The sequence below is a fragment of the Oncorhynchus mykiss genome, chromosome 6, assembly GCF_057628025.1.
Source record: "Oncorhynchus mykiss isolate SJ-2025 chromosome 6, ASM5762802v1, whole genome shotgun sequence".
Classification (NCBI taxonomy): Eukaryota; Metazoa; Chordata; class Actinopteri; order Salmoniformes; family Salmonidae; genus Oncorhynchus; species Oncorhynchus mykiss.
Genome location: NC_143027.1, coordinates 79,214,863 through 79,227,889, shown reverse-complemented (window position 1 = coordinate 79,227,889; position 13,027 = coordinate 79,214,863). Strand labels below are relative to the sequence as shown.

Below are 13,027 nucleotides of genomic sequence, written 5' to 3'. Positions count from 1 at the left end.
CAACCCCTTTAATGTGTATTATCAATGTGGTTCCTGAGGTGGTAAACACATTGTGAGATCTGATCATTTGATTCAGCAGGAGAATACAGCAAAACAGTACAGACAGCGACAGTACAGTTGCTTGCAAACTGCTGCTCAACCATGGCATCACAGACCCAATACTGTCTCCCTATCTTTCTGCTGTGCTTCTTGGAACATGAAATAGACTAGTGACTGTGATCAAAGAGTGTGACTGTGGGAAGATCTTTTAATTTAGGAGCAGAGATACAGGGACTTCATTAAAAACAGTTAATCTGTGTTACAGACGGATTGGAAAGCAACCACAATTACATAATATGATGAAGACTTGGCCAGTTTAGTCATGGGTTTATAGCATGAAGTGAAGTTGCATGACTAGGGTAGGAGTGGGCTGTTTTAGCAGAGATGACCTCAATCTGGATGTAATCACTATGAGAACTAACCAACTAACACAGATCTACTGCTCTGGAAGATGTACGTTGTGGACTGTGTGGGAGTCCAACTTTTGATAATCACAACAGTGTGTGTGTATGTGTGTTTACTGTAGCTGTGGTTGTGCTCTGACCGACTAGAGATTGCAAAAACCCAGAACTGCCCATTAAACTCTGTTTTTAAGTCTCTCATTCGTTCTCACACACACACACACACACACACACACACACACACACACACACACACACACACACACACACACACACACACACACACAGTGTGCCCCAGACCTACCTTGAGTTTGGATAGCTGTCCCAGGTCCTTGGCAGCACTGAAAATCATCTGGGCTCCTTGCTGTGAGGAGAAAAGACAAACAGGGTTATACCCTATATACACTATACACCTTTGAAGCACTTTCATGCTGAATATAATGTGAAAGGAAGCACGAAGGTGGTACAGAAGAGGATGTTTTGTTTGTTTGTGTGCGCGCGCGTGTGTGTGTGTGTGTGTGTGTGTGTGTGTGTGTGTGTGTGTGTGTGTGTTTAGACCAGACGTGTCTGTGGGCGTGTTTAGACCAGAAGTGTCTGTGGGCGTGTTTAGACCAGAAGTGTCTGTGGGCGTGTTTAGACCAGACGTGTCTGTGGGCGTGTTTAGACCAGAAAGGTCTGTGGGCGTGTTTAGACCAGAAGTGTCTGTGGGCTTGTTTAGACCAGAAGTGTCTGTGGGTGTGTTTAGACCAGAAGTGTCTGTGGGCGTGTTTAGACCAGAAGTGTCTGTGGGCGTGTTTAGACCAGAAGTGTCTGTGGGCTTGTTTAGACCAGAAGTGTCTGTGGGCGTGTTTAGACCAGAAGTGTCTGTGGGCGTGTTTAGACCAGAAGTGTCTGTGGGCGTGTTTAGACCAGAAGTGTCTGTGGGCTTGTTTAGACCAGAAGTGTCTGTGGGCGTGTTTAGACCAGAAGTGTCTGTGGGCGTGTTTAGACCAGAAGTGTCTGTGGGCTTGTTTAGACCAGAAGTGTCTGTGGGCGTGTTTAGACCAGAAGTGTTTGTGGGCTTGTTTAGACCAGAAGTGTCTGTGGGCGTGTTTAGACCAGAAGTCTCCACAAGAATAGTAAACCATTTTCTTTTGACCAACTGGGGACATTTTGTTGGTCCCCACATGGTCAAATGCTATTTCTAGGGGGTTTAGGGTTAAGGTTAGAATTAGTGTTAGGGTTAGAATTAAGTTTAGGGTTAGGGTTAAGGTTAGATTTTGAGGTAAATGTTAGGGTTGTGGTTAGGGGTTAGGGAAAATATAATTTGGATCAGGACAGAATTGTGTCCCCCCACAAGGTTAGTTATACAAGACTGTGTGTGTTTGAGAACATTCCTTATGGGTGTTGTCAGCCTTGTCAGTGTTGCCTGTTGGAAAAGCAGGTTTGCCTTTTCATTCTTCTATCCAGGCGTCACTAACATTTCCTGACTGACACATAAAGAGAGAAGGAGACACCATCTTGTCCGAACTTTGTAAATATCCTCTATGGTGCATCTGTGTTTTGTACATATTTGTGTGTGGGAGTGTGTCGATGTGTGCACATTTACAGACTAGAGGATATTCCAGCCAGAGGTAGGCAACCCTGGTCATGGAGCGTTGCAGATACTGGACTGTAGTGTAGTGATTTTTCAGTTAGAAAAGTTTTTTGTTTCAGTCCTGAGAGACCAGGTACAGTAGGTACAATTGAGCCTAGCTCTGATATTGGCCAATTATCTAATTTGGTTCCTTCTGGGGGCAAGTAAACACTTTAGTACCTGTAGCACACCAGAACCACAGCTACCTACTTCTGCTCCAGTGTAAGAGGTTCTCCCATCATGGTTAGAATAGTTTCATGGCTTACAGTGGTAATTGAGAGGTGTGAGGACTATCTGCCTCTCCGTGGTGTTGTGCGCGCGCACGCGCGCGTGTGTGTGTGTGTGTGTGTGTGTGTGTGTTTGGTTTATATAACATAACATCTTACATTCTGGTCATTAAGAGGTGGTAAGACTATCATTCTCTCAATAGTGATGATGACGATCTTCCACAGTTCCTTCAGGACTCGTTTCAACACCGTCTTCTCACAGATCTTTGCAAATAAAATCAAACTGCAGAGCAGAGCAGAGCAGAGACAGAGCAGAGCAGAGAGAGACAGATCAGAGAGAGACAGAGCAGAGAGAGACAGAGCAGAGAGACAGAGCAGAGAGAGACAGAGCAGAGAGAGACAGAGCAGAGAGACAGAGCAGAGAGAGACAGAGCAGAGAGAGACAGAGCAGAGACAGAGCAGAGCAGAGAGAGACAGAGCAGAGAGAGACAGAGCAGAGAGAGACAGAGCAGAGAGAGACAGAGCAGAGCAGAGACAGAGGGGAACAGAGCAGAGAGACAGAGCAGAGAGACAGAGCAGAGAGACAGAGCAGAGAGAGACAGAGCAGAGAGAGACAGAGATAGAGACAGAGACAGAGCAGAGACAGAGCAGAGACAGAGCAGAGACAGAGCAGAGACAGAGCAGAGACAGAGCAGAGCCAACAGTCTAAGTCAGATGTAAAACCACAGCAGAAACACAATCATTAGACTATCAAATCAACATTTTTGAGATGTTTTGAGACCTCTATAGTAGTCTAATGTCAAGATGAAACCCCATTCCACGACATCTGTTGTGTAGATCCAGCTATTTGCCTCCAGCCCAAAGATAAAAATAGAGTAAACTAGCAAAAACAGGGAATTAGTCCGTGCTTATCTTTGCAATGTATTTGTGATGAAGGCGTATAGCTGGATTTACACAACGGATGTCGTGGGATGTGTTTTCATCTAGAAATTAGATTACTTTAGAGGTCTGAAAACATCTGACAAACTTTCATTTATGAATGAAATGTCCCTTTAACAACGTTACAGACGTCACAAGCCACATACGTCACAGGGCCTATAGGAAGACAACAGGATCAAACACAATCAAGGGTGAAGTTCAAAAAGCCATGATATGTGGAATAAATGCATCAGCTTCACGTGATAATCTCAGTGACCGGAAAACCTTGGTTGAGGATTTCGTTTTGCATATTATTAAGAGGATTCTACTGTAATACCCCATTGGCCTCGATGTTGCCGTGAGTGTCTGAGAGAGAATCACACAGCTTATGCACGCACACACACACACACACACACACACACACACACACACACACACACACACACACACACACACACACACACACACACACACACACACACACACACACACACACAATTGAACACTTATGAGAGATTCTGGAGGGGCACCTGAGACAGCATTATCCACCATCATCAACAAAACAATCTATGCAAGGTGCATTGAAGTTGTTCTGGCTCGTGGTGACCCAACACCCTGTTAAGACACTTTATGAATCTATGCAAGGTGCATTGAAGTTGTTCTGGCTCGTGGTGACCCAACACCCTGTTAAGACACTTTATGAATCTATGCAAGGTGCATTGAAGTTGTTCTGGCTCGTGGTGGCCCAACACCCTGTTAAGACACTTTATGAATCTATGCAAGGTGCATTGAAGTTGTTCTGGCTCGTGGTGACCCAACACCCTGTTAAGACACTTTATGAATCTATGCAAGGTGCATTGAAGTTGTTCTGGCTCGTGGTGACCCAACACCCTGTTAAGACACTTTATGAATCTATGCAAGGTGCATTGAAGTTGTTCTGGCTCGTGGTGACCCAACACCCTGTTAAGACACTTTATGAATCTATGCAAGGTGCATTGAAGTTGTTCTGGCTCGTGGTGACCCAACACCCTGTTAAGACACTTTATGAATCTATGCAAGGTGCATTGAAGTTGTTCTGGCTCGTGGTGACCCAACACCCTGTTAAGACACTTTATGAATCTATGCAAGGTGCATTGAAGTTGTTCTGGCTCGTGGTGACCCAACACCCTGTTAAGACACTTTATGAATCTATGCAAGGTGCATTGAAGTTGTTCTGGCTCGTGGTGACCCAACACCCTGTTAAGACACTTTATGAATCTATGCAAGGTGCATTGAAGTTGTTCTGGCTCGTGGTGACCCAACACCCTGTTAAGACACTTTATGAATCTATGCAAGGTGCATTGAAGTTGTTCTGGCTCGTGGTGACCCAACACCCTGTTAAGACACTTTATGAATCTATGCAAGGTGCATTGAAGTTGTTCTGGCTCGTGGTGACCCAACACCCTGTTAAGACACTTTATGAATCTATGCAAGGTGCATTGAAGTTGTTCTGGCTCGTGGTGACCCAACACCCTGTTAAGACACTTTATGAATCTATGCAAGGTGCATTGAAGTTGTTCTGGCTCGTGGTGACCCAACACCCTGTTAAGACACTTTATGTTTATGTTTCCTTTAGTTTGGCAGCTACCTGTATCTCTATCATGTGAGGGAATACTTTGGAAAAGATTTCCACAATTATTATTATTCATGTTATTATTCTTATTTTGCTCAGAAAAATTGGCGGGCCAATTGGTCGAGAGTTGGGGAACCCTGTAGCAGGCTAGTTGGTTACCTAACCCAAGGCTCGAACTAGAGGGCTGCAGAGATCAGAGATCGGGTCCTGACAGAGATTACTGCTGGGCGGTGGACATTTTTTTTGTGCGGCTGGGAGCGGGCGGCCAGATCAGACAATTTTGGGGTTCAAATGTTTTTGTTGTCCCCAGATTATTTGGAAACGGTTGTCTTTCTGCTTTCTATGCTTCATTGACCTACCTACTGTATTTAAAGCACATCTTTGTTGCATTATTCACACACTCAGAATACGCTGCATCAAGTTAAGTAGCCTCCCTCTCCTCTTCTAGTTGGGCGTGCAAGATCAAGTGTGCACCCCATGATCAATCACAGTTAAAAAACGATTTATATATATATATATATATATATATATATATATGTGTATATTTTTTACCATCACTGTATGTGCACCAAAAAATTATTGCCAGCAGAGCGGGAAGATAAATCCCCCCCCCCCACACACACACACACACAAACTTCCTGCGACCAAAAAATGTACCCATTTCTTTGTTATTTTTGTGCATTTTAATATTGCTTATAGGTTGCAAAATTGCTGTGAACATGGCTACTGTATCTGATCTGCGTCGTCACACAGGCCTGTGCCTGAAATAACATTCCAGGACTGCAGTTGGGTTCCGGACCAGTTCCTGCTCTGGCAGGTGAGAGTCAGACATAAAGCCAGCGGATGTGGGCCCAAAGCTCCAACATCTAGGCTAACTGGTTAACTAACCCAAAGCTCCAAACTCTAGGATGACTGATTAACTAACCCAAAGCTCCAAACTCTAGGATAACTGATTATCTGACCCAAAGCTCCCACCTCTAGGCTAACTGGTTAACTGACCCAAAGCACCAACCTCTAGGCTAACTGGTTAACTGACCCAAAGCACCAACCTCTAGGCTAACTGGTTAACTAACCCAAAGCTCCAAACTCTAGGATAACTGATTGACTAACCCAAAGCTCAAACCTCCAGGCTAACTGGTTAACTAACCCACAGCTCCAAACTCTAGGATGACTGATTAACTGACCCAAAGCTCCAAACTCTAGGATAACTGATTAACTGACCTAAAGCTCCAACCTCTAGGAAAACTGGTTAACTGACCCAAAGCTCCAAACTCTAGGATAACTGATTAACTGACCCAAAGCTCCAAACTCTAGGATGACTGATTAACTAACCCAAAGCTCCAAACTCTAGGATGACTGATTAACTGACCCAAAGCTCCAAACTCTAGGATAACTGATTAACTAACCCAAAGCTCCAAACTCTAGGATAACTGATTAACTAACCCAAAGCTCCAACCTCTAGGATAACTGGTTAACTAACCCAAAGCTCCAACCTCTAGGATAACTGATTAACTAACCCAAAGCTCCAAACTCTAGGATAACTGGTTAACTAATCCAAAGCTCCAACCTCTAGGATAACTGATTAACTAACCCAAAGCTCCAAACTCTAGGATAACTGATTAACTAACCCAAAGCTCCAACCTCTAGGATAACTGATTAACTGACCCAAAGCTCCAAACTCTAGGGTAACTGATTAACTGACCCAAAGCTCCAAACTCTAGGATGACTGATTAACTAACCCAAAGCTCCAAACTCTAGGATAACTGATTAACTAACCCAAAGCTCCAAACTCTAGGATAACTGATTAACTAACCCAAAGCTCCAACCTCTAGGATAACTGGTTAACTAATCCAAAGCTCCAACCTCTAGGCTAACTGGTTAACTGACCCAAAGCTCCAACATCTAGGCTAACTGGTTAACTGGCCCAAAGCTCAAACATCTAGGCTAACTGGTTAACTGACCCAAAGCTCCACCATCTAGGCTAACTGGTTAACTGACCCAAAGCACCAACCTCTAGGCTAACTGGTTAACTAACCCAAAGCTCCAAACTCTAGGATAACTGATTAACTGACCCAACGCTCCAACCTCTAGGCTAACTGGTTAACTGACCCAAAGCTCCAACATCTAGGCTAACTGGTTAACTGACCCAAAGCACCAACCTCTAGGCTAACTGGTTAACTGACCCAAAGCTCCAATCTCTAGGATGACTGATTAACTAACCCAAAGCTCCAACCTCTAGGAAAACCGATTAACTAACCCAAAGCTCCAAACTCTAGGATAACTGGTTAACTAACCCAAAGCTCCAACCTCTAGGATAACTGAATAACTAACCCAAAGCTCCAACCTCTAGGATAACTGATTAACTGAACCAAAGCTCCAAACTCTAGTATAACTGATTAACTAACCCAAAGCTCCAACCTCTAGGATAACTGGTTAACTAACCCAAAGCTTCAAACTCTAGGATAACTGGTTAACTAACTCAAAGCTCCTCTAGGATAACTGGTTAACTAACTCAACGCTCCTCTAGGATAACTGGTTAACTAACTCAAAGCTCCTCGAGGATTAACTGGTTAACTAACTCAACGCTCCTCTAGGATAACTGGTTAACTAACTCAAAACTCCTCGAGGATTAACAGGTTAACTTACCCAAAGTTCCTCTAGGATAACGGCCACATGCATTCTGACACCTACTGAGTCAAACAATGTGAATCCTCAGTAACTCCATGGTGAAAACAAACACCTACTTTTTATCCAGGAGTCACTTCTTGGCTAACTGGTTACCTCAATGTTAACTCAAGGGTGTAAACAGAAAGCTACTATTTATCTAGGAGATACATGGATTCGCTACTGGATACTAACCTCTAAGCCAGCTGATAATATGCCTATATGGACCTACTTTTTATCCAGGAGGTCCATGAGTGGTCTGAGGACAGTCTCAGCATCCATGGCAGCGTTGCTCTTCCCTGCAGCACTCCCCTTCATCTGGACTAATTCCTGGTTCATCTGCTTTACACAGTCCTCAATCACCGGTTTGAAACTGGACAGGGAAATAACACAGGGTTAGCACAGATACACACAGACCACAGATACACACAGACCACAGATACACACAGACCACAGATACACACAGACCACAGATACACACAGACTACAGATACACACAGACCACAGACAGGGAAATAACACAGGGTTAGTACAGATACACACAGACCACAGATACACACAGACCACAGATACACACAGACCACAGATACACACAGACCACAGATACACACAGACTACAGATACACACAGACCACAGATACACACAGACCACAGATACACACAGACCACAGATACACACAGACCACAGATACACACAGACCACAGACAGGGAAATAACACAGGGTTAGCACAGATACACACATACCACAGATACACACATACCACAGATACACACAGACCACAGCTACACACAGACCACAGATACACACAGACCACAGATACACACAGACCACAGATACACACAGACCACAGATACAGACACACACAGACCACAGATACACACAGACCACAGATACATACATACACACATACCACAGATACACACAGACCACAGATATACAGATACACACAGACCGCAGATACACACAGACCACAGATACAAACAGACGCACACAGACCACAGATACACACAGACCACAGATATACAGACACACACAGACCACAGATACACACAGACCACAGATATACACAGACCACAGATATACACAGACCACCGATACACATAGACCACAGATATACACAGACCACAGATAAACACACACACACACAGACCACAGATACACACAGATCACAGATATACACAGACCACAGATATACACAGACCACAGATACACACAGACCACAGATATACACAGACACACACAGACCACAGATACACACAGACCACAGATATACAGACACACACAGACCACAGATACACACAGACCACAGATACACACAGACACACACAGACCACAGATACACACATACACACAGACCACAGACACACACAGACCACAAATACACACATACACACAAAACTCAGGCACACACAGACCACAGACACACACAGACCATAGATACACACAAACAAAGACACACACAGAACCCCCCCCCCCCCTCCCCCCTCCCACACACACCTGGAGCCGAAGACTGCACTGAGCTCATCCAGCACGGTGTTGAGTTTGTTCTGCAGTTCCTTCAGTAGTTCACTGGCCTCAGCATCCAGCTGCAACAGTAACAGGCAAGGAGATGCCCATCATTAGCTGCTACATCAATACAGCTTTATATCAATATCACTATACATCTCCAACATATCACAGAATGGGGGCATGCTCGGCCCTCTTTTTCTTGTAGTCCACAATCATCTCCTTTGTCTTGATCACGTTGAGGGAGAGGTTGTTGTCCTGGCACAACATGGCCAGGTCTCTGACCTCCTCCCTATAAGCTGTCTCATCCTTGTCGGTGATCAGGCTTACCACTGTTGTGTCATCGGCAAACTTAATGATGGTGTTGGAGTCGTGCCTGGCCGTGCAGTCATGAGTGAACAGGGAGTACAGGAGGGGACTGAACACGCACCCCTGAGAAGCCCCTGTGTTCAGGATCAGCAAGGTGGATGTGTTGTTACCTACCCTTACAACCTGGGGGCGGCCCGTCAGGAAGTCCAGGATCCAGTTGCAGAGGGAGGTGTTTAATCCCAGGGTCCTTAGCTATTGATGAGCTTTGAGGACACTATGGTGTTGAACGCTGAGCTGTAGTCAATGAATAGCAATCTCACATACAGTGATGGAAAAATGTATTTGATCCTCTGCTGATTTTGTGCGTTTGCCCACTGACAAAGAAATGATCAGTCTATAATTTTAATGGTAGGTTTATTTGAACAGTGAGAGACAGAATAACAAAATAATCCAGAAAAACGCATGTCAAAAATGTTAGAAATTGATTTGCATTTTAATGAGGGAAATAAGTATTTGACCCCTCTGCAAAACATGACTTAGTACTTGGTGGCAAAACCCTTGTTGGCAATCTCAGAGGTCAGACGTTTCTTGTAGTTGGCCACCAGGTTTTCACACATCTCAGGAGGGATATTGTCCCACTCCTCTTTGCAGATCTTCTCCAAGTCATTAAGGTTTCGAGGCTGACGTTTGGCAACTCGAACCTTCAGCTCCCTCCACATATTTTCTATGGGATTAAGGTCTGGAGACTGGCTAGGCCACTCCAGGACCTTAATGTGCTTCTTCTTGAGCCACTCCTTTGTTGCCTTGGCCGTGTGTTTTGGGACATTGTCATGCTGGAAAACGCATTCACGACCCATTTTCAATGCCCTGGCTAAGGGAAGGAGGTTCTCACCCAAGATTTGACGGAACATGGTCCTGTCCATCGTCCCTATGATGCGGTGAAGTTGTCCTGTCCTCATAGCAGAAAAACACCCCCAAAGCATAATGTTTCCAGCTCCATGTTTGACGGTGGGGAGGGTGTTCTTGGGGTCATGGGCAGCATTCCTCCTCCTCCAAACACAGAGAGTTGAGTTGATGCCAAAGAGCTCCATTTTGGTCTCATCTGACCACAACACTTTCACCCAGTTGTCCTCTGAATCATTCAGATGTTCATTGGCAAACTTCAGACGGGCATGTATATGTGCTTTCTGGAGCAGGGGGACCTTGCGGGCGCTGCAGGATTTCAGTCCTTCACAGCGTAGTGTGTTACCAATTGTTTTCTTGGTGACTATGGTCCCAGCTGCCTTGAGATCATTGACAAGATCCTCCCATGTAGTTCTGGGCAAGATTCCTCACCGTTCTCATTATCATTGCAACTCCACGAGGTGAGATCTTGCATGGAGTCCCAGGCCGAGGGAGATTGACAGTTCTTTTGTGTTTCTTCCATTTGCGAATAATCGCACCAACTGTTGTCCACCTTCTCACTAAACTGCTTGGCGATGGTCTTGTAGCCCATTCCAGCCGTGTGTAGGTCTACAATCTTTTCCCTGACATCCTTGGAGAGCTCTTTGGTCTTGGCCATGGTGGAGAGTTTGGAATCTGATTGATTGATTGATTGCTTCTGTGGACAGGTGTCATTTATACAGGTAACAAACTGAGATTAGGAGCACTCCCTTTAAGAGTGTGCTCCTAATCTCAGTTTGTTACCTGTATAAAAGACACCTGTGAGCCAGACATCTTTCTGATTGAGAGGGGGTCAAATACTTATTTCCCTCACTAAAATGCAAATCAATTTATAACATTTTTGATATGTGTTTTTCTGGATTTTGTTGTTGTTATTCTGTCTCTCACTGTTCAAATTAACCTACCATTACAATTATAGACTGATCATTTCTTTGTCAGTGGGCAAACGTACAAAATCAGCAGGGGATCAAATACTTTTTTCCCTCACTGTATGTGTTCCTTTTGTCCAGGTGGGAAAGGGCAGTGTGGAGTGCAATAGAGATTGCATCATTTGCGGATCTGTTAGGGCGGTATGCAATTTGGAGTGGGTCTTGGATTTCTGGGACAATGGTGATGATGTGAGCCATGACCAGCCTTTCAAAGCACTTCATGGCTACAGACGTGAGTGCTATGGGTCAGTAGTCATTGAGGCAGGTTACCTTAGTATTCTTGGGCACAGGGACTATGGTGATCTGCTTATAATGTTGGTATTACAGACTAGGACAGGGAGAGGTTGAAAACATCAGTAAAGACACTTGCCAGTTGGTCAGCGCATGCTCACAGTACACGTCCTGGTAAGCCGCCTGGCCCTGCGGCCGTGTGAATGTTGACCTGTTTTAAAGGTCTTACTCACATCGGCTGTGGAGAGCGTGATCACACAGTCTTCCGGAACAGCTGATGCTCTCATGCATGTTTCAGTGTCATTTGCCTTGACGCGAGCATAGAAGTTGTTTAGCTCATCTGGTAGGCTCGTGTCACTGGGCAGCTCTCGGCTGTGCTTCCCTTTGTGGTCTGTAATGGTTTGCATGTCCTGCCATATCCGATGAGCATTAGAGCCAGTGTAGTACGATTCGATCCTAGTCCTTTATTAACGTCTTGTCTGTTTGATGGTTAGTCGGAGGGCATAGTGGGATTTCTTATAAGCTTCGGGTTAGAGTCCCGCTCCTTGAAAGTGGCAGCTCTAGCCTTTTGCTCAGAGCGGATGTTGCCTGTTATCCATGGCTTCTGGTTGGGGTATGTACGTACGGTCACTGTGAGGACGACGTCATCGATGCACTTATTGATGAAGCCAATGACTGATGTGGTGTACTCCTCATTGCCATCGGAGGAATCCCGGAACATATTCCAGTCTGTGATAGCAAAACCGTCCTGTAGCTTAGCATCTGCTTCATCTGACCACTTTTTTATTGATTGAGTCACTGATGCTTCCGGCTTTAATTTTTGCTTGTAAGCAGGAATCAGATGCTGCAGGAATTTGGTCAGATTTGCCAAATGGAGGGCAAGGGAGAGCTTTGTTTGAGTCTCTGTGTGTGGAGTAAAGGTGGTCTAGAGTTTTTTTCCCTCTGGTTGCACATGTGACATGCTGATATATAGAGCGATATAAGTTTCCCTGCATTAAAGTTCCCGGTCACAAGGAGCACTGCCTCTGGGTGTGCGTTTTACTGTTTGCTTATGGCGGAATACAGCTCATTGAGTGCGGTCTTAGTGCCAGCCTCAGTCTGTGGTGGTATGTAGACAGCTACGAAAAATACAGATGAAAACTCTCTAGGTACATAGTGTGGTCTACAGCTTATCATGAGATACTCTACATCATGCAAACAAAACCTTGAGACTTCCTTAGATATCGTGCACCAGCTGTTATTTACAAAAATACATAGTCCACCGCCCCTTGTTTTACCAGATGCCGCTGTTCTATCCTGCCGATACAGCCTATAACCAGCCAGCTGTATGTTGATAATGTCATCGTTCAGCCACGACTCCATGGAGCATGAGATATTACAGTTTTCAATGTTCCGTTGGTAGTTAATCTTCCGCGTAGGTCATCGATTTTATTTTCCAAAGGTTGCACGCTTGCTAGCAGAATGGAAGGCAGTGGGAGTTTATTCGATTGCTTGCAAATTCTCAGAAGACAGCCCGCCCTCCGGCCCCTTTTTCTCTGCCTTCTCTCACGCAAATGACGGAGATCTGGGCCTGTTCCCAGGAAAGCAATATGTCATTCACGTCGGGCTCATTAAAGGAAAAAAAGGACTCTG

General features: G+C 45.0%; 1 protein-coding gene across 1 annotated transcript in view; it reads right to left on the bottom strand.

The window, feature by feature from the left end:
• Positions 1–13,027, bottom strand: part of LOC110526645 (protein unc-13 homolog C) — a 250,965-nt gene that overhangs the window by 41,489 nt on the left and 196,449 nt on the right. The window contains 4 exon segments of the mRNA XM_090238947.1: positions 745–804; positions 2,442–2,565; positions 7,709–7,849; positions 8,976–9,064. Of these exon segments, the coding sequence (XP_090095073.1) occupies positions 745–804; positions 2,442–2,565; positions 7,709–7,849; positions 8,976–9,064 (414 nt within the window).